Source organism: Onychostoma macrolepis, chromosome 05 (assembly GCF_012432095.1).
Source record: "Onychostoma macrolepis isolate SWU-2019 chromosome 05, ASM1243209v1, whole genome shotgun sequence".
NCBI classification, from domain to species: Eukaryota; Metazoa; Chordata; class Actinopteri; order Cypriniformes; family Cyprinidae; genus Onychostoma; species Onychostoma macrolepis.
In genome coordinates this window covers 2,092,501-2,119,587 of record NC_081159.1, presented here as the reverse complement: position 1 = coordinate 2,119,587, position 27,087 = coordinate 2,092,501, and the positions used below count along the sequence as shown (strand labels likewise).

General features: G+C 35.4%; 1 protein-coding gene across 1 annotated transcript in view; it reads right to left on the bottom strand.

Moving 5' to 3' along the window:
- znrf3 (zinc and ring finger 3) overlaps positions 1-20,363 on the bottom strand; it is a 78,366-nt gene extending 58,003 nt beyond the window's left edge. The window contains exon 1 of the mRNA XM_058775836.1: positions 19,846-20,363. Coding sequence (XP_058631819.1) covers positions 19,846-20,067 — 222 coding nt within the window. The 5' untranslated portion in view covers positions 20,068-20,363. The remainder of the gene's footprint in view (positions 1-19,845) is intronic.
- Between the last annotated feature and the right edge of the window lie 6,724 nt (positions 20,364-27,087).

The following is a 27,087-nucleotide window of genomic DNA, read 5'->3' as shown; positions in this document are numbered from 1 at the left end:
TCAGTGTGCACTATATGTAAATTTCATGCATCTTTGACTCATTCAAAAGAATCAGTTCATAAGAGTCATTTGTTCATGAATCAGACATCATGGCATCATGAACACTCTCAAAATAATTAGCATCTCACAAAATGAAACCTCATAGAAAAACAATTTAATTTTTTCGAATTCTGTTGCATTTGTGTTAGGGCTGCACGATATATTGCAAGCGATTGTCACGCGCATCTCGTCAGTAAAGCCGATTCTGTGATTAGTAATAAATCTCCATCACCCGTTTTCAAATGGAGCGCCATTTAATACACATAGCCATAGTTTTATTACATTTATTACTAATCACAGAATCGGCTTTACTGACGAGATGCACGTGACAGTTGCATGCAATATATCGTGCAGCCCTAATTTGTGTTCAATTTAGTTGCATTTTATTAAAGTTGCAACTATTAAAGCCTTGATTCTATGTAACGGTTAACGAAGTTTATGATCTTACAAACCATGGAGCCACTGCATCACTACTGTGTCTAGAGGCGACTATTGATCTATAGCTTTACCGCATACCACATCTTACCAAGTCATCCAGAAGAAAGCACAAGACACTAAATGTCACCGTCACATGAGCACATCTCCTGTGCCATGATAACAAATGCTTCATCCATATTTTATTCATATGGAAACATGAAGCCATTAATAAACCCTGAGGGACAACTCAACGCTGAAATCAACCATCTGTCCGTCACTTTCACACGTACCTCCTGACATCTCACCATCAACCTCACCCCAGCTTTGATGATGATCATATCTGACAGATGTTTGTATTTAGCCCTCAGGCTGCAGCACTGGTGAGCAATGCCGCATGAAGCTCAACAGAGGATACACAAACACAAAACACAGCCATGTTCTACCAACATACTGTACCTCAGAATTTAACAAAATGCAGTAGAAGTGCACCAGCTGTTTTTACTGCATTGTCAAATCATATCACTGTTCAATTAAACTCCAAGCTGGATCATTTTTGCACAAGTGAAAATAATGCTGCTCAATAGCAAAACTAACCAACCGATGAAGCTGCTTTGCAACGATTGTATCGTAAAAAGCGCTATACAAATAAACTTGAATTGAATTGATAGCCTCTCTCAACAATAACTTCCATCCAAACTGTGAATTTATGCAAAAAAAAAAAATTAAAATTAGATAAAGTAATTGATTTGCTTATAAAACAATGGGACATGGTGAAACCCAGGAGGCGAAAATTATATATATATAAAAAAGAAATCTGGGAAAATTTGTGCAAAATACAAGCAGAATTGGAAGTTGCAGATCATTTATTAAATGTAAAAATTACTTGCAGTTTACATTGTGCAGACAAAATGCAAAGTGGTCTGACAGTTCTGCGAGGTAATAGCCAATCATACGAGAGATTTATTTGGTCACATGACTTGAGGCAAAGTCACCTGTTTGTTCGTGTGCATCTAGGAATTTTTTTGGTAACAAACAAAAAACAAAATTTGTATGCTATGACTAATCACAATAAATGCACATCCTCTTTAATTATTATTTTTACCGCAATATCCATAAAAACATGAATGGAAACCAGCCTTACAATAATCTAGAACCTTCGACCTTTTGAAAACACCAATAAAAATACTAACATACTCATGACCTGTAAATCACATGACCTACTGTGCTCATGATTAGCGCAGTTTAGCTGATGCTCCACAGCCATGCAAGAAGTGTGAAAATAAAAACGCAGACGGCTATACACAGAACAGACCATCTATTGTAGTCACCACCATCATCCTGGATCCCCTTTTCCTCCCTGGCCTCACGTCTCTATCAGCATCTGTACAGAAGACTCTGTTCATACTCAAACAAAGAAAGTGAGAAGCAACTATCCTCGGCATCTCAGGCATCCTGATATTCTCTGCCGATATCGGCTTAGTGGCCTGTGCACCTTCATCTTCTCGCTTCCCTCTCTGCACATTTTCTCCTGGGAGAGGTGGTACATTCAGCCTTACAGTTAACTAAAACTAGCTAAAACTAAACCCCCATTTTTGTGTCTTGAAATAAACCCCCTGACTCATCTTCAGGCCATCCAAAATGTACATGAGATACATGTACATCACTTGCTCAGCAAAGGATCCTCTGCAAGTCAATGGGTGCCGTCAGATTGAGAGTCCAAACAGCTGATAAAAACATCACAATAATCAAACTATCAATTCACATGACTCCAGTCCATCAATTAACATCTTGTGAAGTGAAAACCGGCGTGTTTGTAAGAAACAAATCCATCATTAAAGTGTTTTAACTTTAACCCTTGGCCAAAATACTCCAATCAGTCCATCATCATCCAGTGAAAAAGCCCTCCTCGGCTGTCCTCTCACATCAAATCCACCGACATATTGTGTTATAAGAGTTTTGAACCATTTGCACTTGTAAACTTTGCATATTTCTCTCCTGAGGTCAACTTTTTTTTTTTTTTCACTGGAGAAAGCTTTATTACGGATAGAGTATTTTAGTTGAAAGCAACAGTTTCAACTTTAAAATTATTTATGACGAACACGCAGTTTTTCACTTCACAAGATATCGCTAGATAGACCAGGACTGGAGTGGTGTGGATTACTGTGATGTTTTAATCAACTCTCCTTCTGACGGCACCCATTGACTGCAGTCCAACTGATCCGCATGACCTGTTCTGATGAAGAAACAAACTCACCTTCATCTTGGATTGGTTTCGTTTGGGATATCTGATTGATTCTAGTGGATGAAATTAATTGCATGTGTGGGTGTTAAAGAGGTGGTCGACTGGTCTTTTTCTAGGCTTGATTGTGTTTATGGGGTGCAGTCTAACATGTGTTAATGCTTCGTTTTTAAAAAAAAAAAAAAACACATTATTTTTCACATAATTGACCTTTATTCTACACTGCTCTGTCCCTTCTCTTATGCACGCTCTGATGATTTCCTGTTTTTATGAAGCTCCTCCCTCAAAAATACACGATGGGCTCAGATTGGCTAGCTGGCCCAGTGTGATGTGATTGGCTAAACCGCCTAGTGCAGTCCAGAAACGCCACACCGCCCCTCACCTCAGAATAAACAATGGCGTCGTCAATATTCCTTATCAATTTGAGCCCGACTGAGACCCAGAGGATATTAGTGAACAGGATCACGCAGAACCTGTGCAAGCACGGCTCTTAATGGTGTGTTTTATTGTTTGTTGATGTCTCATACTTTTAGATATGCTGTTATTTGTAAACGCTACTGCTTATGTTAGCTTTTAATATACGGTTTTGAAACTTGTGAATCCATTAGAATTGCGATTTTCTAAAACAGCGCAGCATGACCCCGCCCCCTTTGTTGCATGTTCCCGGAGGCGGGGTTTATGTAAGTTTTTTTTGTAGGCATTAAACTTCCATAGTTTTAAAAGACTTTCAGTGTCGTAACTTTTCAGATATGGTTTATGCTCAAACAGCAACATTACACACTAAAAGTGAAATCGCAATCATCACCCCTTTAAAGTACTAGTATTGCAAAAGCAAAAGTCTAAAGCGCACAAACCCAAGCTCTTCCCCCTCTCTCTGGCCATTCAGCTTATCAGAGGCTCATCTCCGGCATGCCGAGAGGGGCACATACCATTCGCTCGGGCCCATCCTGTGAGCTCTCTGGTTGGCAAGAGAGGCCCTCTCAGCCGCTTTGATGTGCTGATGGTTCGGCGGCTCGCTCTGCAGCTGGTGATAGCATCAGAGCAGGCCTCTCTTGGGCCTGTGTGCCACGCTATGATAACAGGAGGGTTGATAAGAGGAAATACAAGCTGTCATGAGCAACACGTTGAGTTGGATGCCAAGCTGCCAAATCAGAGGGACAGCAAAAGATGCAGAGAAAAACAGAGACAGAAAGACAATGGAGGGTGACAAGGCAATGCAAATGAAGAATAAAGACCCTTGAAAACGCTTGCCTGACTTGTGTCAACCCGTGTTGCTTCTGCAGTGGAAAACCGCTTTCAGCTTATCTAGCTTTTTTTTTTTTTTTGCAGTTGTTATAGATCTTATTGTGGCCAATTCGTTTGTGCATATTTTTACTTTTTTGCCTTGTAATATTATGCAATCAAAATGCCATAACTGGATCTTACATTGAAAATATATCTGGTGACATAAATACAATGTTATTTCAGAATAATAGTTTTCACTAATATTTTGAATTAGGTTTTATTTATTATTTATAGTTATAATAATTATTATTTATTTACATTTTCAGTTTTAGCTTTATTTCAGTATTATTTGTATACTCAGTTTATTATTTATATTTATAATTATAATTATTATTTATTTATATTTTCAGTTTTCGTGTTAATTTAGTTTAATTTTAATTTTATTTTTTTCCACAATTTTTTATTTATTTATTTATTTATTTGTACTGAAATAAATATCACAAATTTATATTTAAATTTATTTCAGTTAGCTGACAAGCAACATTTCTAATTTACATTTACGTTAAGTTTCTCATCTAATATTTATATTTTATTTCATCTTTATTTCAATTAACAAAAAAGATTTAATTTTACTTACAATAATATCAAGCATCAAGACCAACAAGCAAACATGAGGTAAAAGACCAGCTTTAACGTCACTCCAGAGACTTTCTACCCAACATCCACAGCAGTTCAGCTAAAAGGACGCAGAGATAACCTGATTCTACAATAAAGTCATGAATTAAGCAGGAAAATTCACTTTGGTGGTGTAACTGGGTCAGTACCACCTTCTACCCTCTAAAAGTCTAAAACATGGATTCAAGTAAAGAGGTCACAATCTACCTTGAGACCATATACGAGATGCTAGTGTTAAATATCCTAAAATAACCTTACAAATAATACAAAAATGCTAAAATGATGCTTATGTGTTCATTCTGAACAAGTTAGGCCTTTACAGAATAATATTAGGTGAAAACAGCTGGCAGGAGAAACAGCACAGATATATAAAGCACAAAGTAAAATAATGTGCAAGAATAAATTATAGTGGAGACCGATGGATAGACAAATATATGGGTGATGATATAACACACAAACACACAAACACTGACTAATGTTTCCAGAGTGAAGATCTGAAGTAACAAGAAGCATGTCGCTAATGCTCAAAGTAGATATGAAACAAAAATTGTGTTGCTTTTTCTTCTCATGACTTAATATGAGTGAAACGGCTTCTTAAATGAGAGAAGAAAAAAAAAGTAGGATGGGGCATGATTTTGTCCATCGGGAATTGATTGGATTGTTGTTGTTTGCTAATTGCATGTCATCAGAGAAAAAAAAAAATGTTGTTGTGAGGGGAAGTTAATGTTTTTGATTAAAGCTTATTATAATAAACACTGCAATATTACATACAAGTTTCATTTTGACTTTGAACAACGTCTGAAAATCTCAGACACATTAGCACTAGCAAGCACAATCAAAAGACAAAGCTGTGTTGAAATTACACCGCCAAGACACAAATCACAAGGTATAAATCACAAAATAATACAGAATCATCGTCTCATATTATTCCACCGAATACTGACGCCTCATGTGTGGTCTCGAGGTCTATCGAGAGAAGAAACGTGTTCGTAAGATCCTCCCGTATGGAGCGCAGAACAGTAAATAAATAAAATATAGGGGTTCACCTCCAGCCAAAAGAAGCTGTAACGAGTGTTAAATACATACACTCAGTCAAAGGCAGCAAAGGAAACAGTGAGAGAGGGATTTTTACAACCTTTAGAAACTGTTGTATCAACAAACAGCATTCAGAGTCCTGTAAGCCCCTTTGGGTTGAAACGCTGGCTCCATTCACAGCAGCTACACACTGAACGATTGTGTTTGAAGGTTTCTGAACAAACCCTGTTTGAGGTTTGACCCACGCACATGTAGCCATCCTAATACCACCGTAATCCATGTTCACCAAATCACCCTCAAACCGCTGTTAAAAAGAGATGCTCTACAGTGACTCGGCCATTTCAACCATTGCTAGCACTTTCCAGACCACAGAAATCAAACATTTAATCAACTAAAAGATTAAAAATAAATAAATAAATAAATAAAATAAATCACAGTCCAGGAATCAGAACACAAGTGTACATTTGTGCGTTCACAAAAACTATAGGTCTCCCAAAAAAAAAATAAATAAATGCATGAACAAACAAACAGGAATTCTAAATTTCACAGCCAGCATCTGATTCCAAACATATTTTAATTTCTGTGAGCAATATCAAATCATATGAAGTTTGCAACAATACACCAATATTGAAATTCTGACCAGTAATTATTTTCATGATATGGTCAATAATAACCAATACATTTATGGCTATAATTCAAGATTATAAATCTAAATACAATTTAGTCATCACCATCCGCTTTAGGGAAAAAAAAAAAAAAAAAAAACACAGTATAGAGATTAAATTAAAAGAAAAAAAGAGGGACTACTGAGACACTAATTAGTATTTGAAAATATAAACTTTGGGGTCAGTAAGATTTATTTATTTATTTATTAAGAAAAAAAGTACTTTAAATTGATCAAAAGTGACAGTAAGACATTTAAGTGACAGGTATTTAATGTATTACTATTGCTATATCATAATAGTCTAAATATAGTAAGGATTCAAAATATCATTTAAATATCAAAATGTAAATTTTTAATAATTTAAATAGAAACAAAAATATTTTCATTTCAAACAAATATTTTAAATATACTTAAAATGAAAGTTTTATTTTTACTAATAAAAATAAATTACATATTTTTGTTAAATATTATATTAATATGCTTTTGATATAGTTTAAATTAAAAATAATATTAACATTTAATCAAATATTTTTATAAATAATTAGTAAAATATCATTTAAATATCAAAATGTAAATTTTTAATAATTTAAATAGGAACAAAAATATTTTCATTTCAAACAAATATTTTAAATATACTTAAAAAGTTTTTATTTTTACTAATAAAAATAAATTACATATTTTTGTTAAATTTTATATTAATATGCTTTTGATATAGTTTAAATTAAAAATAATATTAACATTTAATCAAATATTTTTATAAATAATTAGTAAAAACAATCATTCAAATAAAATAGAAAGAAAATATATACAATTTATTTTAAACATTGTAATATTATAATAAACATTTAGATTCTTTCTTTTTTTTATTAAGAAAAACATACATTAAATTGATCAAAAGTGACAGTAAGATATATGATACAATACAATCCATGCTGTTCATCCATAAGATGTCAATTTTAAATTCACAATGACTTTAAAGGGAGGAAAAAGTAACATCTCCACAATAATATTAAGCAGCACAGCTCTTTTCAGCACTGATAATAAGAAGCATTTCTTTAATCCACGTATTAGAGTGATTTCTGAAGGATCGTGTGACACTGAAGACTGGAGTAATGGCTTTTACTGTATTTTTGATCAAATAAATGCAGCCTTATTTATTTATTTATTTAAATAGGGAGACCCAAGTTAGAGTTTACATGTCCTCACTCACTACTACTACAACACAGAAAGCCGTCCTTGTGACGGCGTGTTTGTAGTCACAGGAGCTGTCAATATATCATCCACAAAATGATCTGCTCGTCTGTTGGAGTGCCACCGTTTTCCTTGCGCACACTTCAAAGAGCAGCATGCACACACAATGCTGTTCCTGTATAAACTTTACAAGGCACAGAGTCAACTCTGTTCCACCTGTTGTGTACTTTAGGAACGCCCAATGGATTAACCCAATCTGATAAAAACCCCACACTCAAGTTTCTTCAGTCGGTTTCAAACTTACATCAAATTGCAGTATGTGATCTGTGTGTGTGTGTGTGTGTGTGTGTGTGTGTGTAGACAAACTGAGTGAAGCGATAACCAAAACACAGGGAGAAAATCAGGACCTAATCATATTTTGGGTTTACATGATAAAATGAAAACCCCAAACATCCTGATGCCCAAATTTAGACGTCAAGTATTTCTCCTTCACCCGTCTTGTCCAACGAACACCTCCACCTTTATTTGTGCAGGGGTGGATTTCGCTGCAGGCCTGAGATTACATCACCAGCCGTTTGTGGTGCAGCTTTATCAGTCAGGCATTGCTCAGCCAGCTCTTTGAAGAGCCGCCAGGGGCCTTTGATCTGAGCGTGCTCAGTGGCCGATCCTATCAGCTCCGGCGGCACATTTGTGCTCAACCCAGAACCAGATTCCAGAGCCACCTCTCTCTCTCTCTCTCAGGTCTGACGGGTTGTGTGTAATGAGGTAAAAGGAGAGGGAAGGGCCTCCACGCAGCAATAAATCCAGAGAAAACCTCTGCATGCGTGTGAAAAATACCACATAAATAGACAAGGTGTTGAAAGTCATCTCAACTCAACATGGAACTGCCTGGGGCAGCACAACCAAAAATGCTTTTTTCCTTTCCTGGTGTTAATAACATACAACATAGACATTACAGACCGTCTGTTTTAATCTGTAGTGATAGATAACTAGTATATGTGTGTGTGTGTGTAATATGATATATTATATTATATATGAAATACTAGTATAACTAGTATATTAATGACAAGTGGGAACTAAAACAAAATAAATAAAACTACTACTACTGAGGTATTTGATACATTGCTATTGCTATATTTATAACATTCTAAATGTATTAAAGATTCAAAATATAATATTTAAATTTAAATATTAAAATTAAATTGAATCATTTAAATAGAAACAAAAATATTTTCATTTCATACATTATATTATAAATATTTTAAACATTAGAATATTATAATACTAGTTATGAAATTTTAATTTTTACTAATAAAACAAAATTATACATTTTGTTAGATATTATATTAATATGATTTGAATAGTTTAAACTAAAAATATTAACAACTTAGTATTTCATATATAAGATATCATATTACACACACGCATGCATATATATATATATATATATATAAAAATAGTAAAATAATTTAGCTCATTTTTACTAATTTAAAAAAAATGAAAACAAAACACACCCGTTAAATAATATTACATTATAAATATGATATTTTAATATATTTAATACTAAAAGTAAAAAATGTATTCACTTAAATAAAAACGAAAATTACAAATATATTATTAATGTTTATAATATAATATTTAAAAACATTTAAAATTTTATTTTAAATATTTATAAACAAAACAGGAAGAATAGGCAAAATGAAGCAAGCAAAGTGGCAAATCTAGGTCTCTCACCTTAAAAAAAAAAAAAAACATTCCTTAGGGGGAATTCTGGTTAAGTAGAGATAAATCTAACTCCTTTATACAGTACAGACCAGTTGAGAACATTAAGAAAAGAGACAACTCTGCCGCTTGGACCAGACAGCCTAATCTTTCAAAGCTGGAAGCTGCTATACCGAAGGGACGCTGAATATCTCATTAAAAGGGAGCCAGGAGACAGTTGTCAGGCATTGTAGTCTATTTCAGAAACCGCAGAGAATCAACGCCTTGGACGAGAGGTGCGCATTCATTCGTCTATGACAAGATGAACACCTGGTGACCATGGAAAACAACAGGGGAGCAATTATACAGAAGCCATGTGGAGTGAACAAAGGAGAAGACAAAAATGATGATCCATCACAGAGAGAGGAGGACTTTCTTAATATAACAGACACAAATAAGCACTTTCATAACTGGGTTACAAGCAGAACTTATCTACCTCCACAAATCAGTTGGGTTTTTCTTTAGATGCATTACAGCCAGTTCACAACATACAAATCTGTGACCCTGGACCACAAAACCAGTCTTAAGTGTTAATTTTTTCAAATTGGGATTTATACATAATCTGAAATCTGAATAAATAGTATTTCCATTGATGTATGGTTTGTTAGGATTGGACAATATTTGGCTGAGATACAACTATTTGAAAATCTGGAATCTGAGGGTGCAAAAAAAAAATAAAAAAATCGAAATATTGAGAAAATCACCTTTAAAGTTGACCAAATGAAGTTCTTAGCAATGCATATTACTAATCAAAACTGAAGTTTTGATATATTTACAGTAGGAAATTTACAAAATATCTTCATGGAACATGATCTTTACTTAATACCCTAATGATTTTTGGCATAAAAGAAAAATCTATCATTTTGACCCATACAATGTATTATTGGTTATTGCTACAAATATACCCGCGCTATTTATGACTGATTTTGTGCTCCGGGGTCACAAATGTTAATGAATAATACACAAAACCAAGAAATAAGCAAATGATTATGAATGTTCATTTTAAGAACTGTACTGTAAGTGGTGAAAACAAATAAGCATTCGCATAATATTCCAGTCTTATGTAATTCTCGGCTGGGGTGTATTGCGGTATACTTTGAACCCGGTGTTCTTGAACTCGAGAAGGTGGCATATATGATAAGCAGAGACGTGGTCTTAAAACTTGAGGATTTCATGACTTGGTAAATATTAGTGAAGCTTGGATTTTGTTGCAGTTACTTGTTTGCTTGACTTGAATGAGAACAGTCTTAAGACTATTGCTGAACCTACTGGCGACGTCAATCAAAAAGCAATGAGCATCACAAATGGCACTAAAAATGACAACTTTTCTAAATGTGCTATTCACTAATAAAAGGTAAAACTGTAAGGGAAACTGAGATATAAATAGTTATATACTGTTGGTGCATGAGGCCAATGACATTCCTGCTATCACTCAATGACTGCAAACCATTAAACACAAACCAAAATGATTAAGGTATCATATTGTACAATATTGTTTAAAAGTGCAGAGTCTGTAAGCTTTTATGTTTTTGAAAGAAGTCTCTAGTGCTCACTATGTCTGCATTTATTTGATCAAAAGTACAGTAAAAACAAATATTATTGCAATTAAAATTTTCTATTTAAATATATTTAAGTTTATTTTATTCCTGTGATGGAAAAGCTGAATTCTTCAGTGTCACATGATCCACCAGAAATCATTTTCAGAACTCTTTAATTGATTTAAAATTAAAAATAATAATCAAATTTCAAATGGTAATGTGTGTGGGAGGAAAAAAAAAAAAAATATATATATATATATATATAATATTTTTTTTTTTTTTTTTTTTAAATAATCTCATAAGAATCAACACTGTTCTCTGTCCCAATGTTATTCTGTTATTCATTCTTAATACTGGAGAACTTTTTAACTTAAATCCGTAATTGATACATCAATCGCGTGAAAAACTTCAATCATGAATATAAAATATGACATCAACTCAGCAAATTAAGACTTGATTCAAGTATTTTCCATCATGACCTAGACTTGACTTGAAATCTTCAATGAAAGCTTGAATCAAGTCAAGTCTAGGTCATGATGGAAAAGATTTAAATCTGGTTTTAAGCTGCAGGGTTGAAGTCATATTGTGGATTACTGAAGTCTGAAATTAAATCTCAACCTCAAGACATGATTCGAGACTTGAAGTCTAAAACTTTTCTGAGACCCCTCGACTCTACATGATGGTAAAGAGTCCCTGGAGAGCAAAGAGGAAAAGGAAACGAGTGCTGAGGAAAACCTTCAAGTCTAGGCTAACTGGTTAAGCAGAAGGGCATAAACAGAGAAAGACACAAGAAGGCAAGTAGCATACAGAGTCAGGACATGACAGAGTGTCTAATGGCGTGATGAGTACAAGGACACGATAGGCAGAGAGACAGTCAGGCACTGAGCGAGGGAAAGACCGAAAACCAGATTGAAAGAAACAATGGCTCTGCGTTTTGGACTTCAGCCGTTCGTCAGCACATTCCTGAACGACAACAAAGCATGCCTGAGCCTCAGTGTGCGCCCAGAGCATTGTCATTTCATAACCCTCTGCCCCCACCGCCGCTTTTGGAGAAGGAGAGACTAAATGAAGGCAATAGAAGCACACCAGCCTTTCCATTGTGTCAATAGGAGCTTATGTATTGGATTCCAAAAAGACCCACATTTCACTCTTGGAACAGAGTTCCTGGAGGCGTAACCATAGCAACTGGAATGACGAGCTGTGATAAGCTAATCAATCTGCGTTGTCAGTCACCATCAGGACCGCTCTTGCCTCTCGAGTTAACATCCAGTCCTTGTGAATGAGCTTTGATGGGCAAATCAATAGGGGGAAATCAAGGAGGAACGGCGGAGCGATCGCTTGTGCCTTCGCAGGAAGCAAGAATAGGAAAGCCTCTTCACGGAAAACACAACTAAAGAATCCATACGCCGCGTAAAATAGAGAATTTTCTATTCATTTCTGCCTATTTGCTCCTTAAGAAAACAAACACTAAAAAAAGTGCATCAGAGCGAGGCAGACAGTGGTAAAAGAAGAAAGAAGTAGACAAAAACAGTTTAATCTTTTCTACTCCGACAGAGGGAGAAAAAAAACAGCCTCAAATTACTTTGGCAATGCTCTGAAAGGCCGACGGGTTAGCGGTTTGAGTAGATAGGTCTTAAAATACAGCTGCCACCACAAAACCAATAAATGGAAAAGTAGTCGTGCAGCACTTTTAACCTTTTAAACCCACGGTTGTTGGATATTGCTACTGTTGCTGTGGACAGGGAGGGGCCCGTGTTTTGGGTACCCGCTGTCTCGTGGAGGGCCGCTCTGGACTCCCATGGTTTCAGTCTGTGGGAAAAGCATGCAGACTCTTTAGGCCAAACCAAGCTCTCATTATGGTCCTAATTTAAGCGCACAGCTATAGCGAGCTTTGAGGAATGACGCTGTATCAGTCACGCCACAGATCGTGGGCTGACTTTAACAGATTTTGTAAGATAAAATGAAAAAAATATATAATAGTCGTAAAGTGCAGTTTATACATCTAGGAATGAACCCAGACCTCAAATTCTCAACACCGCAAACAAGGAAAGTGGCCTCGTGGTCTGTTAAAGGAATAGTTGGTGATTCGTTGACAATCTTACCATTTAGTGGGCTCTTAAAGAGATAAAACACCCGCATGTAGGGCCCTATGATTTCCGCGATGTGGAAAACATGGCTGGAATCGCAGAATCCAGTCATAAAAATGGAATTTACTGTATAACGCAGAATGTCATGGAAAATTCTGGATGAATCAATCAAAGTAGGTTGGTAGACTTGAATCAAAACACGATACGGAATAGTGTTCGTGAATATTAAGCTGTAAAAATACTATTTAAATATAATCCTGCATGTTCTGCACGTCTCTATGTGAATAAATGGCACAGACGCACGGTTTTGTTTACTACTCACATACTGAAGCGCGTTTGATGCTCGCAGTGTTTTCAGCCTCTGCCGCCTCAATATACGAGCACATGAACACATTAACATGATCTCTAGAACTGCTCCGAGAGTCACTTCATCAGTATTTTACGGTTTCTTTTGACAAAAACTATCGTCATATCATATACAAACAGAAACTTAAAGATCTTCAATAGCAACCCGTCAAAATAAAAGTTCAGTTTAACTTGAAGAAACTTTGACAAAAATATATTACTTAATGTAATGATAGTACTGCTACTACTAACATTATTTTGTTTTAATTTAAATTTGTATGGGGGGTATTTTTGATCAAATCAATTAATTGGAGATGCTTTTGATTATTAGTATTTAAAGCTGCAGTCCATAAATTTTGCCTCTTTGTCGCCATCTCTGTTTGAAAACCTGGAATTGCAACTGTTTGCAGAATTATCTTTCCTGCGTGGGATGTACTCCGGCAAGGCTTCAGCGCGGATTAATCTAATGTTCTGAAGAGTATGTGGCGCTGTCAGTCACCGCACTGGTGTGGATATTTACTGTACTTCGCAATCACAGATTCTAGCCTACGTCTTTTAATATATGACCCAAATAAGAATTTTCACCGTATATTGTAGGGCTGCACGATATTTTGCATGTGATAGTCATGCGCATCTCGTCAGTAAAGCCGGTTCCGTGATTAGCGCTAAATCTCCATCACCTGTTTTCAAATGGAGCGGCATTTAATACACAAAGCCATAGTTCACTGACAAACTACGCAATTTGCGTATAGTGTGTATTAGCGTATAGATTTCAGTTTCTGTACAGTCTAATCTAATTCACATGTGTTTCATAAACACATAATCCTTTCTGGATCACAATCTGCCATCAAAATGATAGATTTAATTATTCTAGCTGCTGTGAGAAAAGGCTAAACGATCAGCTACCTGCAGGATCCTCACATACGATAGCCTAGTAGCTGGGACAACTTCTTTATGTTTACAGACGTGACGTAATGACGCAGTGCCATGCTCGAATTTCCTGCGAAAACCTACCCGTACCACTCAAATTAGAAAACATTATTATTAGCTAACCGTTGTGAATCGGGCTAAAGTAAGGCGATAGTTTTGAACACTGGCTGGTTATTTACTTGCTCAAATATTGATTTCGGATCATTTTTAACCAAAATAAGTTACGGACTGCAGCTTTAATAAAACCATTAAAATGGAAACCAGAAAATTAATGGAAAACAGAATTTGGCGAAAATAAAACTGAATTTGAAAACATATTTCAAAGGGCTTTAAAAATGTAATTTTTGGTCAAATTTGAATACATTGCTGTTAAATTGTGTAAGTTTCATGATTACAATTAATTAGACATATTTTTTTATTAATTTTTTTATTTTTATTTAACCATTAAAACAGAGTCTTGAAAAGTTATAACTGAAAACAAACAGAATCCAGAGGAATTAAAACGGGGAGAAAAAAATGGAATTTGGAAAAAAATAAATAAAACGGATTTCATACGGCCCTACTCTTGTCATTCCAGTTTCTTTTTTATGCAGAAAACAATGATATTTTGAAGAATGTTGTGTTCCAAATCACAGAAGACACTAAGACATACAGGTTTGGAACAACATGAGTAAACAACAATTATCCCATTAACCTCTGTGATCACTGAGTCAGTGAGCTGAACGAGACTCATACCAGTCTGATTCATGAACAAGTCATTTAAACCAGTTTTGTGAACTGAATCATTTAATTTGCACCAATTTTATGACATTTTTACAATTTCAAAGGCTCAGTTCCATTTAAATGCATCAAGATTGGAAAAGAGTGACCAGAATAGATCTTCAGAAATTCTACTTATAAGTTCCACAGAAAGAATAATGCAATATGGATTAGAAATAGCACGATGATGATTAAATAACCACAGATTTTTCATTGACGGGTGAACTATATCTCTGTGAGAAACAGAAAAACTCACTGGGAACGTAATAATAATAATAATACTAAATGGTGTGTTTATGCATTAAAAGTGATGAGTGGATCAGAATCAATCACCCGTTTCTCTGTTCTCAGGACCTTAAAGTGAGGAAGTTGACTATGCGGATTAAAGCTATGACTTTCATCTGGTCACTTCCATGGTTCAGTGTCATGTCCCTCCCTTGATTTCCCTCAGTATCCTAAAAATCAAAATCAGATGTGCTAAGCATTTGAAAGCACTGCAGCACAACAACAAAAAGCAAGACACCATAGAACATGACAAGCAAAGACTCACATCCCAACCAAAAACATTCCGCTCAAAAACAAACACGAGTCATTTTCCAATTCCAACGCATTTCTATTTCACTCCCACAGTTACCAGCCGCCACAGACGGGTGAGAACACGGTTACTTTCCCACATGCAGTTCTTAATGAGGACAGTGTTTAAAAGCACCAGACTGAAGCGCTGGTTCTGCTGCAGGAGGTGATAAGGAGAGTCATCCATCAAGGTATTTTAGGTCAGTCATATGTGGATATGACACTACGGTTCTGCCTGAGAGAATGTGGAGATGGCATCATTCTAAATGCCGCCATGACAACATGTCATCACCTGCACCGCCAGCGCTCACACAGATCATTTCATTTCACTTCTGTTTATATAAGGGACTTTCAGCAGTAACGGTCATGAACTTCACACAATCACGCTCTTAGTTATGATGGTAGATGAGAGATAAATCTAAACTTGTCTGGTGTCATACAGAGAACAGTTGCTGTGACAGTCATATCTTCCTGAAAAATGAAAGACAGGTGCACCTTATGACAAGCAAAACTGGAAATGTAAAAATATATACTGTATATATTAAGACTTGTTTAACTAATGTAGGGTTTTGCCATTTTTTTAGTCCCATCAATAAGGCTCAAGTAGAAATAGCAATATTTAGTTATTCCGAGATCTCTTGCATTTTATACACTTGCGTTGATAAGATTTTTTATGTTTTTGCAAGCCTCAGCAAGGCTGCATTTATTTGATAAAAACACATTAAAAACTGCAATACTGCAAAATGTTATTACAAAAAAAAAGGTTTAATAACTTTTCAAATTTCATATATTTTATAATTCAATATAATTATTTTCCAGTGGAGGCAAAGTGGAATTTTCTGAAGTCATTATTAGTCCAGTAATCAATAAACAATACATAATGTCATCTTTCAGAAATATTTTAATATGCTGATTTGGTGCTCAAGAAACATTTCTTGTTATTGTCAATGTGGAAAACAGCTGTGCTCCTTAAAATAATTGTGGAAACTTATTATAGTTAATTTTTTTTTTTTTTTAAGGATTCTTTGATGAATAGGAAAAAAACAAAAACAAAACCGTATTCAATTGAAATATAAATATTCTGTAACATTAGAAGGATCTTTAGCGTCACTTTTGATCAATTTAATGCATCTTCAATGTATAAAAGTGTTATTTAAAAGAACTGTACAGACCTCATACTTTTGAACGATGGTGTATATTAATTTATATATTATTCCAAAATACCATTCAGCATTACACAATAAATATTAAAGTCAAAAGTCATAAAATCAACTGATGCTGAGAGTGAAAAACATGCACGCACAAAAATTAAAAACATTAAAATGTGTATCATTCTTTATACAAACCTGCTGACATCCTTAAAACATTTAGAAGTTGCCATTTCTGTGTAACAAAGTAAAAATCAAGGATAAAACAAAGCATAATAAAAATCCAAGTACCACTGGTTGGAAGCCAATACACTAAACTACAAAAACTCAAGAGGAGTATAAAGAACAAAGCGATCAAAACATACAGCAAACCTTCATTGTTTGAACGCGCAATGTTGCACGTATAATGATCCGGGCCTAAACTTTAACACGAACTGCAATCACAAGACTTTGCATTTTACAAAAACAATATTTCAGCCAATTAAATGTAGTAGTAAGTCAGGAATCGGCATATTGGACTTATGAAAACCACCGCTGCCAAAATCAGCACAGTCCAAACATGAAGCTGCATTTCAGGTTCACTATTGTAACCTTTCAGCCTTTGAAAAAAAAAAATAAAGCCAAAACGCTCAAAGCACTTCGATTTCTATAATAAACGTATGTAAAAACCAACAGCTAACTAGTCTCCACTGGAGAAAAGGCCAAGGAACTGGCAGTGGGAACGTAACACTATATTCAAAACACAATCAGCACGACCTTTCCAAGAGAGAAACCACAACTACAGTGTGTAAGAATTATTTAAAAAGACACTGATTTTCATGCAAAGAGAAGACAAAATTGAGGCAATCGAGGTTCTAGCCAAGGGGAACATTGGTTTTGTGTATTAGCCAAGAAAAGTCACTTTGCTTCCTGCCCCATAAGGTAGAGTATGTAGCAAATTGAGTTAATTTGTTTGCTTTGGCCCTGATGGTACTCCAGGCTCTCCTTTTTTCACTCAAGGGAAAACTGACAAGGATGTACCAGGGCTAGTTTTTGATATTTCACTACATCCTACAGCATTAACTTAATTGTTCACATTCTCAACACCCAACCAAAAACTTGTTTATAACGAGACGGCCATCACATCAATGCAAGTTTGCTGGAAAACTACCATGTTTAAAAGCCATTTGGACAAACAGGCACAAGAAAATGTTTGTGCAAGAATGCAGAACAAGAATTCCACAACTATTATGTAAACCAATGAGTTTTTCTCTTCAGAAGTCAAACAAACATTTCAGTCTTCATATGGTTCTTATTCAATCAGCTTCACAACAAAACTCTCACATCTCAACACCAATCAAAGCCAAATGAAAGCATGACACCGCTGAGAAGCTGACATGGAAGAACGGCATTGCTGAGAAGAAAATTGTGAAAGATGCATTGCAGAGCAGTTAAGAACACGAGAGAGAACAAACAGCGAAGCAAAAGATTTAAAACATCAAGCACACAGTGTTTACAGCGTTCGCAGGAACTCTACCTTGGCCTCTGCGACAAAAGCTAAACTAGGTCTGAAGCTATATGGCAAACCTCAAAGCCTTCTCAACGTAAAGCTGAGGTCCGTCATCTCAGCAGGGTTTAAAGATAGAGCCAAATGGCCCGTGCTAAATGTATGCATGGCCAGTCTAAATATCTAAACCACTAAATCTCTCATTTCACCCCACTACAGAGAAAGCAGCCTCCTCTGCCATCACTGAAAAACGATGATCACCACTTGCCATTTTGAAGAATGTGATACTCACTAATCCTATACATGGGAACGTTCTAACATTACTAAGTACACAACTGTAAACACACACTAGCGAATGATGTGGGACGGACACAGCGGACCTGGATGTAAAAAAGCCTGTACTTTTCATTTTTCTACACTAAAACCACAGGGAGGACCGTATAAGAAAAGAACAGCAATAGTAGAAGCCTTTGAAAGACGGACTGCTGGATGCTTAAGCAATACCTTTGACTCCAAATACATTTTTGCATTCATCAAATAGCATTTGCATGCATGCATCAGGCATTCGCTTTGATCTGCATCATCGCATCCCTTTCACATTAACCATAAGTTCCCACAGTGCACTGCAGCCAGCAGCGTTCAACTCTGAGCAAGTGTTTAAGGGACAGATTATTCCTCCTGGCGTGGCATTCAATAACGTCTCGGTCTTTGATGCCTGCTCTCTGTTTTCACAAGAGGAGGGGAAGAATTACAAACTTTCAACAAATCATGAAAATGGGCGCTCTTTAGAAGCATTGCAAAACCCTCCTTAGAGAACACAAAACCGCATGTGTGCAATAAGAGGAATAAATCACACATAGGTGTGATGGTTCATGAGCGATTTATCAAATTGCACAAGTCCCTGTGGAGATGCTATTTAAGCAGAGTGGGCATCTGGACCACATTATAGAGAAGATTTCTCACAACCTTCAATGAACTTTAAACAAAGGACATTTATATGACAAGTGTCATCTTTAAACCATACCATTGGGGTTGTTATTAATATTATTTAAGAGTAACCTCAGGTCACCTCGAAGGTCTTTTAAAGGCATGCACTGATACTTTTAGCACCACTAGAAATGAAATTATATTTATGGAAATTAACAAAAGTTTTCTTGCTTAATGCATACCTTTTTTAAATGCATTTATATAGATACATTTTAATAAGCACATAAGCAGAAAAAGAAAAATTAAATGTTTTTTATAGCTAAACTTTTATTAACTACCAGCAAAGTTTATAATAAATGCTTGATCTTTCCAAGTTTTCATTGATTCTGAGAATCCTGCGAGTGCTAAGCAACACTGGCATTACAACGCTGCAAAAGATCTGGGAAATGCAGTTATTAAAATTGATAACCTCTGACATGTTTACCGCTGTCATCATCTGCGCTACAAAGTTTACACCGTGTTTGTTTCTGCACGTTCCTACTGCGCTTCAGCAGCACACGGCAACACCATTCGTGCAAGTTGTGCATCAAAGTAACTTTTTTGCAAGTACGTTTGCATGTTTTGCGAGACAAGAAGCCATTTTGCGAGCGCATAGTTCGCTGGGCTTGTACCATCATCCTCGTGCAGTGAAGTGCAACCCCACACCCCCTTGAAAAGACAGAGAAAAATAAAGTTGCGGAGAGCGAATGCACCGCACAGAAAGCGTCAAATCCCCATGCAAGTGCACCCATAGAGACGGAAACGTACTTGCACGATATCGCCCTCTGCGCTGATAGTGGCTCCGGCTCTGGAGAAGCGCCCTTGCAAACCTGTCGTGTAAGTGGTATAATCACCATTTGGGCTAGACTCAAAAAGCACAACTTCCACAAAGGCAGTATCCTTGGCTAGGACGCTTCCCAAGACCCAAAACAACGCCAAGACCACCGAATCAGCACCACGACCGAACCCACTCCTCGGTAAAATCATCATCTTGCCGGTTGGATCAGCGCCGATCGGAACATAATTTCCAAGGGTCTTCAAAAAAGTGTTGATTCAGAATCAAATTTGAAGAGGAGAGCGCGTCCTCCCAAAAAAAAAAAAAATACAAACAACAAAAAAGGGAAGAAAAAAAACAAACCGCAATGGGTGGTACGACGTGAGAATAGCGATCATTAAAAATAAAAGTTTGTCCTTGAGAAGAATGTCGTGGCTTATTTCACCATTGCAGCCCGGACTATCGCATTGCTCGCTCTGCCTCGCTGGCTGCTGCTCGCGCTCTCTGTACAAAGCGGATCTCCTTTGATCTGGGAACACGTGATTCCTTAATTTTTTTTTTTCCACAAAGGGTTAACCCCACCCACCGATGTTCCTGACCCTCTCCATTCTAGTGTTTGGGATTTTGATTCATCCAAGTGACTCGGTTCGTTTGAATCACTTGGTTTAAACGATTCTCTTCAGTGACTCACGAGTCTTTTTCAGGTCGAGTTATCTGTCTCTTATTAAGCTGTATTTACATATGTGTCTCTACAAATCTAGAAGGGACTCCAGAGAGCATTTAAGGGTAATAAGCCTTTTCCCACAATTTGTAACTAAGCAGAAATACATTTTTTCTCCATTTGTCAGCTGCTGGGCATAACTTTTTCTCAAGCTGTTGAACAATACAACAAAATAGCCGAAATAAATGAGGAGTTTCAGGAACGTCCTTACACTCTAAAAATAAAGGTCATATGGGGGGCCACAGAAGAACAATTTTAGTTCCACAAAGAACGTTCCAGTAAATAGCTATTAAAAGAACCGTTTTGGGGTTTTTTCCCCTTAGTATGACTATGAAGAACGTTTTAAAAATCAAAAGAATCTTTTTCTAAGTACCTTGAATGGTAAGGTTCTTCATGGAACCGTTGATGCCAATAAAGAACCTTTATTTTTAAGAGTGTACGTCATTGTAGGTGCATATGGTAATTTTTACTTATTCATAACTCTTAGTATAACCGTGAAGACTTCAGCCAACTAAAATATGAGTTGCATCAAAATGAGATTCGTTCATTTAACAGACTCGTTCGAAGGAACCGATTCGAGAACGTCCGTTCCACTCCCCTGCTCCTCTCCGCACTGAATCGTTAAGGAGGAGCGACACTTTCTGGATGATTCATACACAGAAATGTGCATATGTAGTAATAACTTTGAAGTTAGTAGCAGAGATTGTCATTTCGCTTATACTATAGTCACAAAAACGTTTTATTACCTTTGCTGGAAGATTGGTAAACATTTCCCTTAGGTGTAATTAGCCGACTGTGAGGCAACTTGTTGAACTTTGTGTGGACTACCTTAAAGAGAACTACTAACCTTCTCAAAATTATTAAGCGTTCACTAAAGTGAATTTTACTCGTTTCATAGGCTTTTTGATGCACTTTACACTCTTTATATTTGTTTGTCAAGTATTCACATCTGTCTTTCTGAGAGAATATGTTTTAGATTATATGTTGGTTTATTTGCTTGAAATCACATTTGATAGAACAGAAAGGTTAATCTGTCAAATAGGCTTTGATTAGGTCATATGAACATAAAATAGGCGGTGGTTCATTTTGAAATTACTATTATTTACACTTTAAGAATTGGGATCTCTGGGAAACATAAGCCAACAATGTCAGTCTCAGCAGAAAATGAAGTTTAAGGTCTCTTTTTTTTTTTTTTTTTTGCTGTGCAGGACTTTTTGATTATCAGAATTACCCCTCACATTAAAACGAGTTAAAGGCTTTCATCTAGCCTTTGAGGAATGAGACAAACTCAAAGACCCTTTACATTCACTTATATGGTGCCTCAACACTTCAAAAATAAAAGAAGCTTTGAAGTATTCAAAGGTTTGACCTTGGCCTGACAGCAAAAGTGCACTCGTTTGTAATTACTCTGGACTGGATCCATTTCATCTGAAGAAGCTCACGTTTACATTAAAAATCTGTTTATTTTCCAGAGCATGCCTTGCTTAAGTGATCCTTAGAAAATAAATGTTGGCAAGATGACCATTTAACAAGGAAAAAATAAAAAGCTGGAATTTGAAATAATGTATATCATGGATAATCCTCTTTATGCTGTTAAATAACCTGGTAAATTTGAGGTGTCATATTTTTGGTAAGTAGTAAAAGTTGCATTTAATGACTCAAAAAAAAAGGCCCAAAGACATTATATTAGTGTGCAGCAGGACTATTAGAGTTAACTAAAACTAAAACCATAAAACCAATATATATATATATATTAACCTATTTTATTTCAGCTTGTTGCCAAAGCAACGTTTCTCATTTGCAAAAGCAACGTATTTAGTTTATCTTGATTTAGACTACTAAAATAACTGAAATAAAAATGTATGAAAATGATCAGACATATAAAAAAAAAACGAATGACAAACAAAATTATTAACCAAAACTAAAATTATATATATATACATATATTAGTGCTGTCAAACGATTAATCGCGATTAATCGCATCCAAAATAAAAGTCCTTGTTTACATAATATATATGGGTATACTGTGTATATTTATTATGTACTGTATATATAAATAAAAACACATGCATGTATATATTTAAGAAAAATATGTTATGTTTATATATTAAATATATTTATATATAATGTAAAATATAAGAATATATATAAATGTATATACATGTAAATATTTTCAAAATATATACTGTAGGTGTGTGTATTTGTATATACATAATAAATATACACAGTACAAATACATATATTATGTAAACAAAAACTTTATTTTGGATGCGATTAATCACGATTAATCATTTGACAGCACTTAGATATATATATATAAATTCAATGTCTTCACCCTGAAACAAAAATGGTGTAACAATTTTCACACAGAAATTGCTAGTAAATTTCACAATTGCAAAAAATAAATAAAAAATAAAAAACTGAACATGAAATTCTGAAATAGTAGTTTTTGGTTACACTTTATTTTAAGGTGCACTTGCTACATTTAAGTACTGAGTAATATTATTGAACTTCATGTACTGTATTATATGGTTAGGGTTAGGATTAGGGTTACTTGCATGTAATTATGCATAATTTATTGTTATTTTAATAGTAAGTACATGTAACGTGTAACAAGGACACTGTAAAATAAAGTCTGTATTTTCTTGTAAAAATCTTTCTTGTAAAACATTGATTTTTTTTTACTGTATACAAACCCGCACACACACACACACACACACCATATTTTTGTCAGTTTGCCCACATTAACTTATAAATGATGCATATGTCTATTCTACTTTTGATGAGCGTTGTTGTGTTGTCACGTCAAAGTTTGATTTTATTGAATTGTTCTGTGTTTGCCCGACCAATGTAAACACGTTCTTCATACAATCAGAGACTAATGACATTTGCATGCAATAATCTCCCAATATATTCAAAAGGGCGAGTGGCTTCAGAGGCTTTTTGAAGACACTGGCTTTATGAAAACCAACTGCACAGCTCCTCAAGGTCAGGAATGTATCAGGAAGAAACAACGGATCCCAAAATGGCCAACATATGTTCTGATTCAAGCCAGGAAAACCCGAAAGAGCTCGCAGAATGCTAAAGAGGCTGGTTTGCCTACAGCATGACAATGATTTACAGATCGACTCTCAGCTGATGATGTCATCGGAGCCGTGCGCTAACGATCTCGAGGATGAGGAGAGGAATGGCTCTCCATCTGTTTTCGAAGAAGACCCTCAGCTGTAATCTATAAAACTACCACAGGATGAGGAAAACTGGCGTCTCTCTCTGGTCTTCCGAGCTTCGTAGCTTGCATGCACAGTCACTTGTTCATCACGATAACATTGCATCATTTTAGTCAAAGAAGAATCTCATTTTTGTGGGCAGGGTGGAGTATCTCTTTCCAGCGCCGTGCAAACATCTGCGTACAGACTGTTGGGAGAAAATAAAGACCAACCGAAAAGTGTAAAAGGTGCCACGAGTTAAACAATAGTTGCCTCAGTGGCCGTAATGTTAAACAATCGTAAAAATGGCATGTTTACTATCTCTCCCAGTGTCATTTCCATGTGAAATCGTATGCAGGCCCTCAAGGGTTGATAAACAAAGAACCTCCTCTGTTTTCATTGATCCGTGTCCTGGGAGAGAAATATAAACGGCTAAACTCCTCTGATAAGCAGAAGACTTTATAATAGCGCTATTGTTCTGGACACAGAAGATGTGTGTTTGCTGTCGAAAAATAAAAGCAAAATGCGAATGCTTACTTAGAAGAAAGCATAAAACGAGCTGCAGAGTTTCCCAAGCTTGCATTCGCGTAAAGGTCATATGACCGAGCAAACATTTCATTCGATTTTAAAAGAGATGCAAGGAGAAGACAGCAACTTGTGTTTCCAAGATACAATTACGTTTATCAATTAGCTCAGGTTTTCTATTAGAACTAAGATAACACACTGTTCACTTTGTCTACTAAAAATGTCCAGCAGTGTGCATGCATACACTAAACGTTTGGGGTTGGCAAGTTTTTTTTTTTTGATGCTTATTAAGGAAGTCACTTACACTCATCAAGGCTGCATTTATTTGATCAGAAATACAGTAAAAACATTAATATTGTGAAATATTTTGACAGTTTCAAAAAACTGTTTTCTAGTTTAATATATTTTAAAATGTAATTTATTCCTGTGATGCAAATCTGAATTTTCAGCAGCATTTAACTCCAATTTTACTTAAGTCTTTAGTGTCACACGATCCTTCAGAAGTCAGAACAATATGCTGATTTGCTGCGTATTTCTTAATATTTCCAATGTTCCTGCTTAGTATTTAATTGCAGGACACCATTTTTAAAGGATTCTCTTCTTTAATGAATATGAAGTTTGAAAAAAAAAATGCATTTATTGATTTTTTGGTAAAATTGTAAAAGTTTTTACTTTTACGATTTAATGCATTGTTGCTGAATAAAAATATTAATTTATTTAAAGAAATACATAAAAAAAATAAAAAATCAGATTGACCACAAACTGTTTAATGCTAGTGTACATGCATCACAGGAGAACGGTGACTTTTAAAAAAACTTCATTTTTATTGTTAGTTGTGGAAATTACAGACATAGTAACAGAAAAGTTTATATAAATCATTTTCACACAGCAAATGTATATCGAATACTTTGCTTCTTGTTTAGATTTAAACATGCAATAATTAATCTTTTTATGAATGCATTTATGCATTTGAAATGTAGCAAGCATAATGCTTCAGAAAGGGTAAAATTTTCCATAACAAAAAATCTGTTCTGTTCAATAAAAAAACAACCGCTGACACACTTGAAGAAACACCCTGAAATAAACGAACCCCTGCCTCAGCACTTGAATGTTAGATGAATATCAAGAAACATCTAAGGAAACTGAAATGCTGTGCATAAACATTTACAAATGTAGAAATGCTATAACTGTTCGTGATTCAAATGGTGTATGTGCAGCAGTTTCAGCATTTCTCCATTTGTAATTGTTTTTGTTTTGTGTATGAAAGAGAAAGGGAAGGACTGAAAGGATGAAAGTGCAAAAATAGCCTTTAGTTAATTCAACTCAACTCTGCCCTCTGGTGGTGTGTTTGCTGATCACCTATGCATCTGAAAACTCTCTGTGTGAGGTTTTGCTATGCACTCTCTTGGAAGTGTGTGTGTGTGTGTGTACCTGGTATTTATCACGTTATGGGGACCAAATGTTCCTACAAGGATAGTAATACCAGTAAATTTTGACCTTGTGGGGACATTTTTATGGAAACAAGCTAATAAATCATACAGGAGGTTTTTTTAAAAAATCTAAAAATGCCTGTAGTTTCCTGTAAGGGGCAGGTTTAGGGCGATAGAAAATACAGTCTGTACAGTATAAAAACCATTACGCCTATGGAATGTCCTCATAAAACATGGAAACACAGCATATATTTTTCCATATAAAATATCTATCTATCATATAGGAGCACTTCCTGAGAGTTTGTGTGAATCTCATAAAATTATTTACTACCAGTGTCTTTTAACAAGGCCTTCTATGAATTAAAGTAAGCGTCCTTGTGGGCTGCGAATCAAAATGCAAAGCCTCGACATCCTCTCGCACATATAACATCGTCTGGCTGTAACGTCTTCTCAGAGTCGGTGGGAGAAAACATTTCCATCTGTGGGTGTCCAGGGGCCTCTTAATTACTTTATGTAATAATACACTGCAGTGTTGTGAGTTACAGACACAAAAGTAGGGCCTCCTCATCATCTCTTTTCTTCATTAGAGGATAACGTCAGCAGGGCCCCATCAAAGACACGATTCACCGAGGGGACGTCTGATTTACGAGCACGGTTCCCAGAGCATTGTGAGGATCGCACACATGCAAAATGGCTTCTCTGGTATTTATAGAAACCCGACTGGCATTGTGCTGGAGAGAAGGATGAGAAGAACATGTAGGAAGAGAGAGAGAGAGAGAGAGAGAGATGAAAATCACTCTGCTTTGATCTTTGGCTCCTCCTCTCAGATAAAACTCTCACAGGACGAGAGCTTTGAACAGAAGTCACAGAGTTCTTCTGGAATACTGCGCCACGCAATTATGTTTAAATATGTCATAATCAAAGTGCTATATTTATGATCAGTGCATTAATTATTTTAGTATGAATAGTTTCATTATGAATAACAGTAAATCAGGATGTAAACCCACCTTTATTTTATTATCATTTAATGTAAATTTTATTAATATTTTGTTTTTATATTTTTCATTTTGCCTATGTAGTTTTTATTTTTTATTTTTAAAGTTTCAGTGATTTTAGTGCATCCAGTTAAGCTAAATTAAAATAACAAGTGTTACCTTGTCAGCTAGCTGAAATCGAAAGCTTTTGTATTTTATTTCAATTAACGTTTATTTCATTTCAAGTAACGAAAGCGTTTTTTTTTTAAATAGTTTTAATTTTAGTTTCAGTTTTAGTTAACTATAATACTGCAAAAATTCTTTAAAAATTGTGCTGTATTAAAATGAAGGAATTTTCCATATTTATTTAAAAATTTAT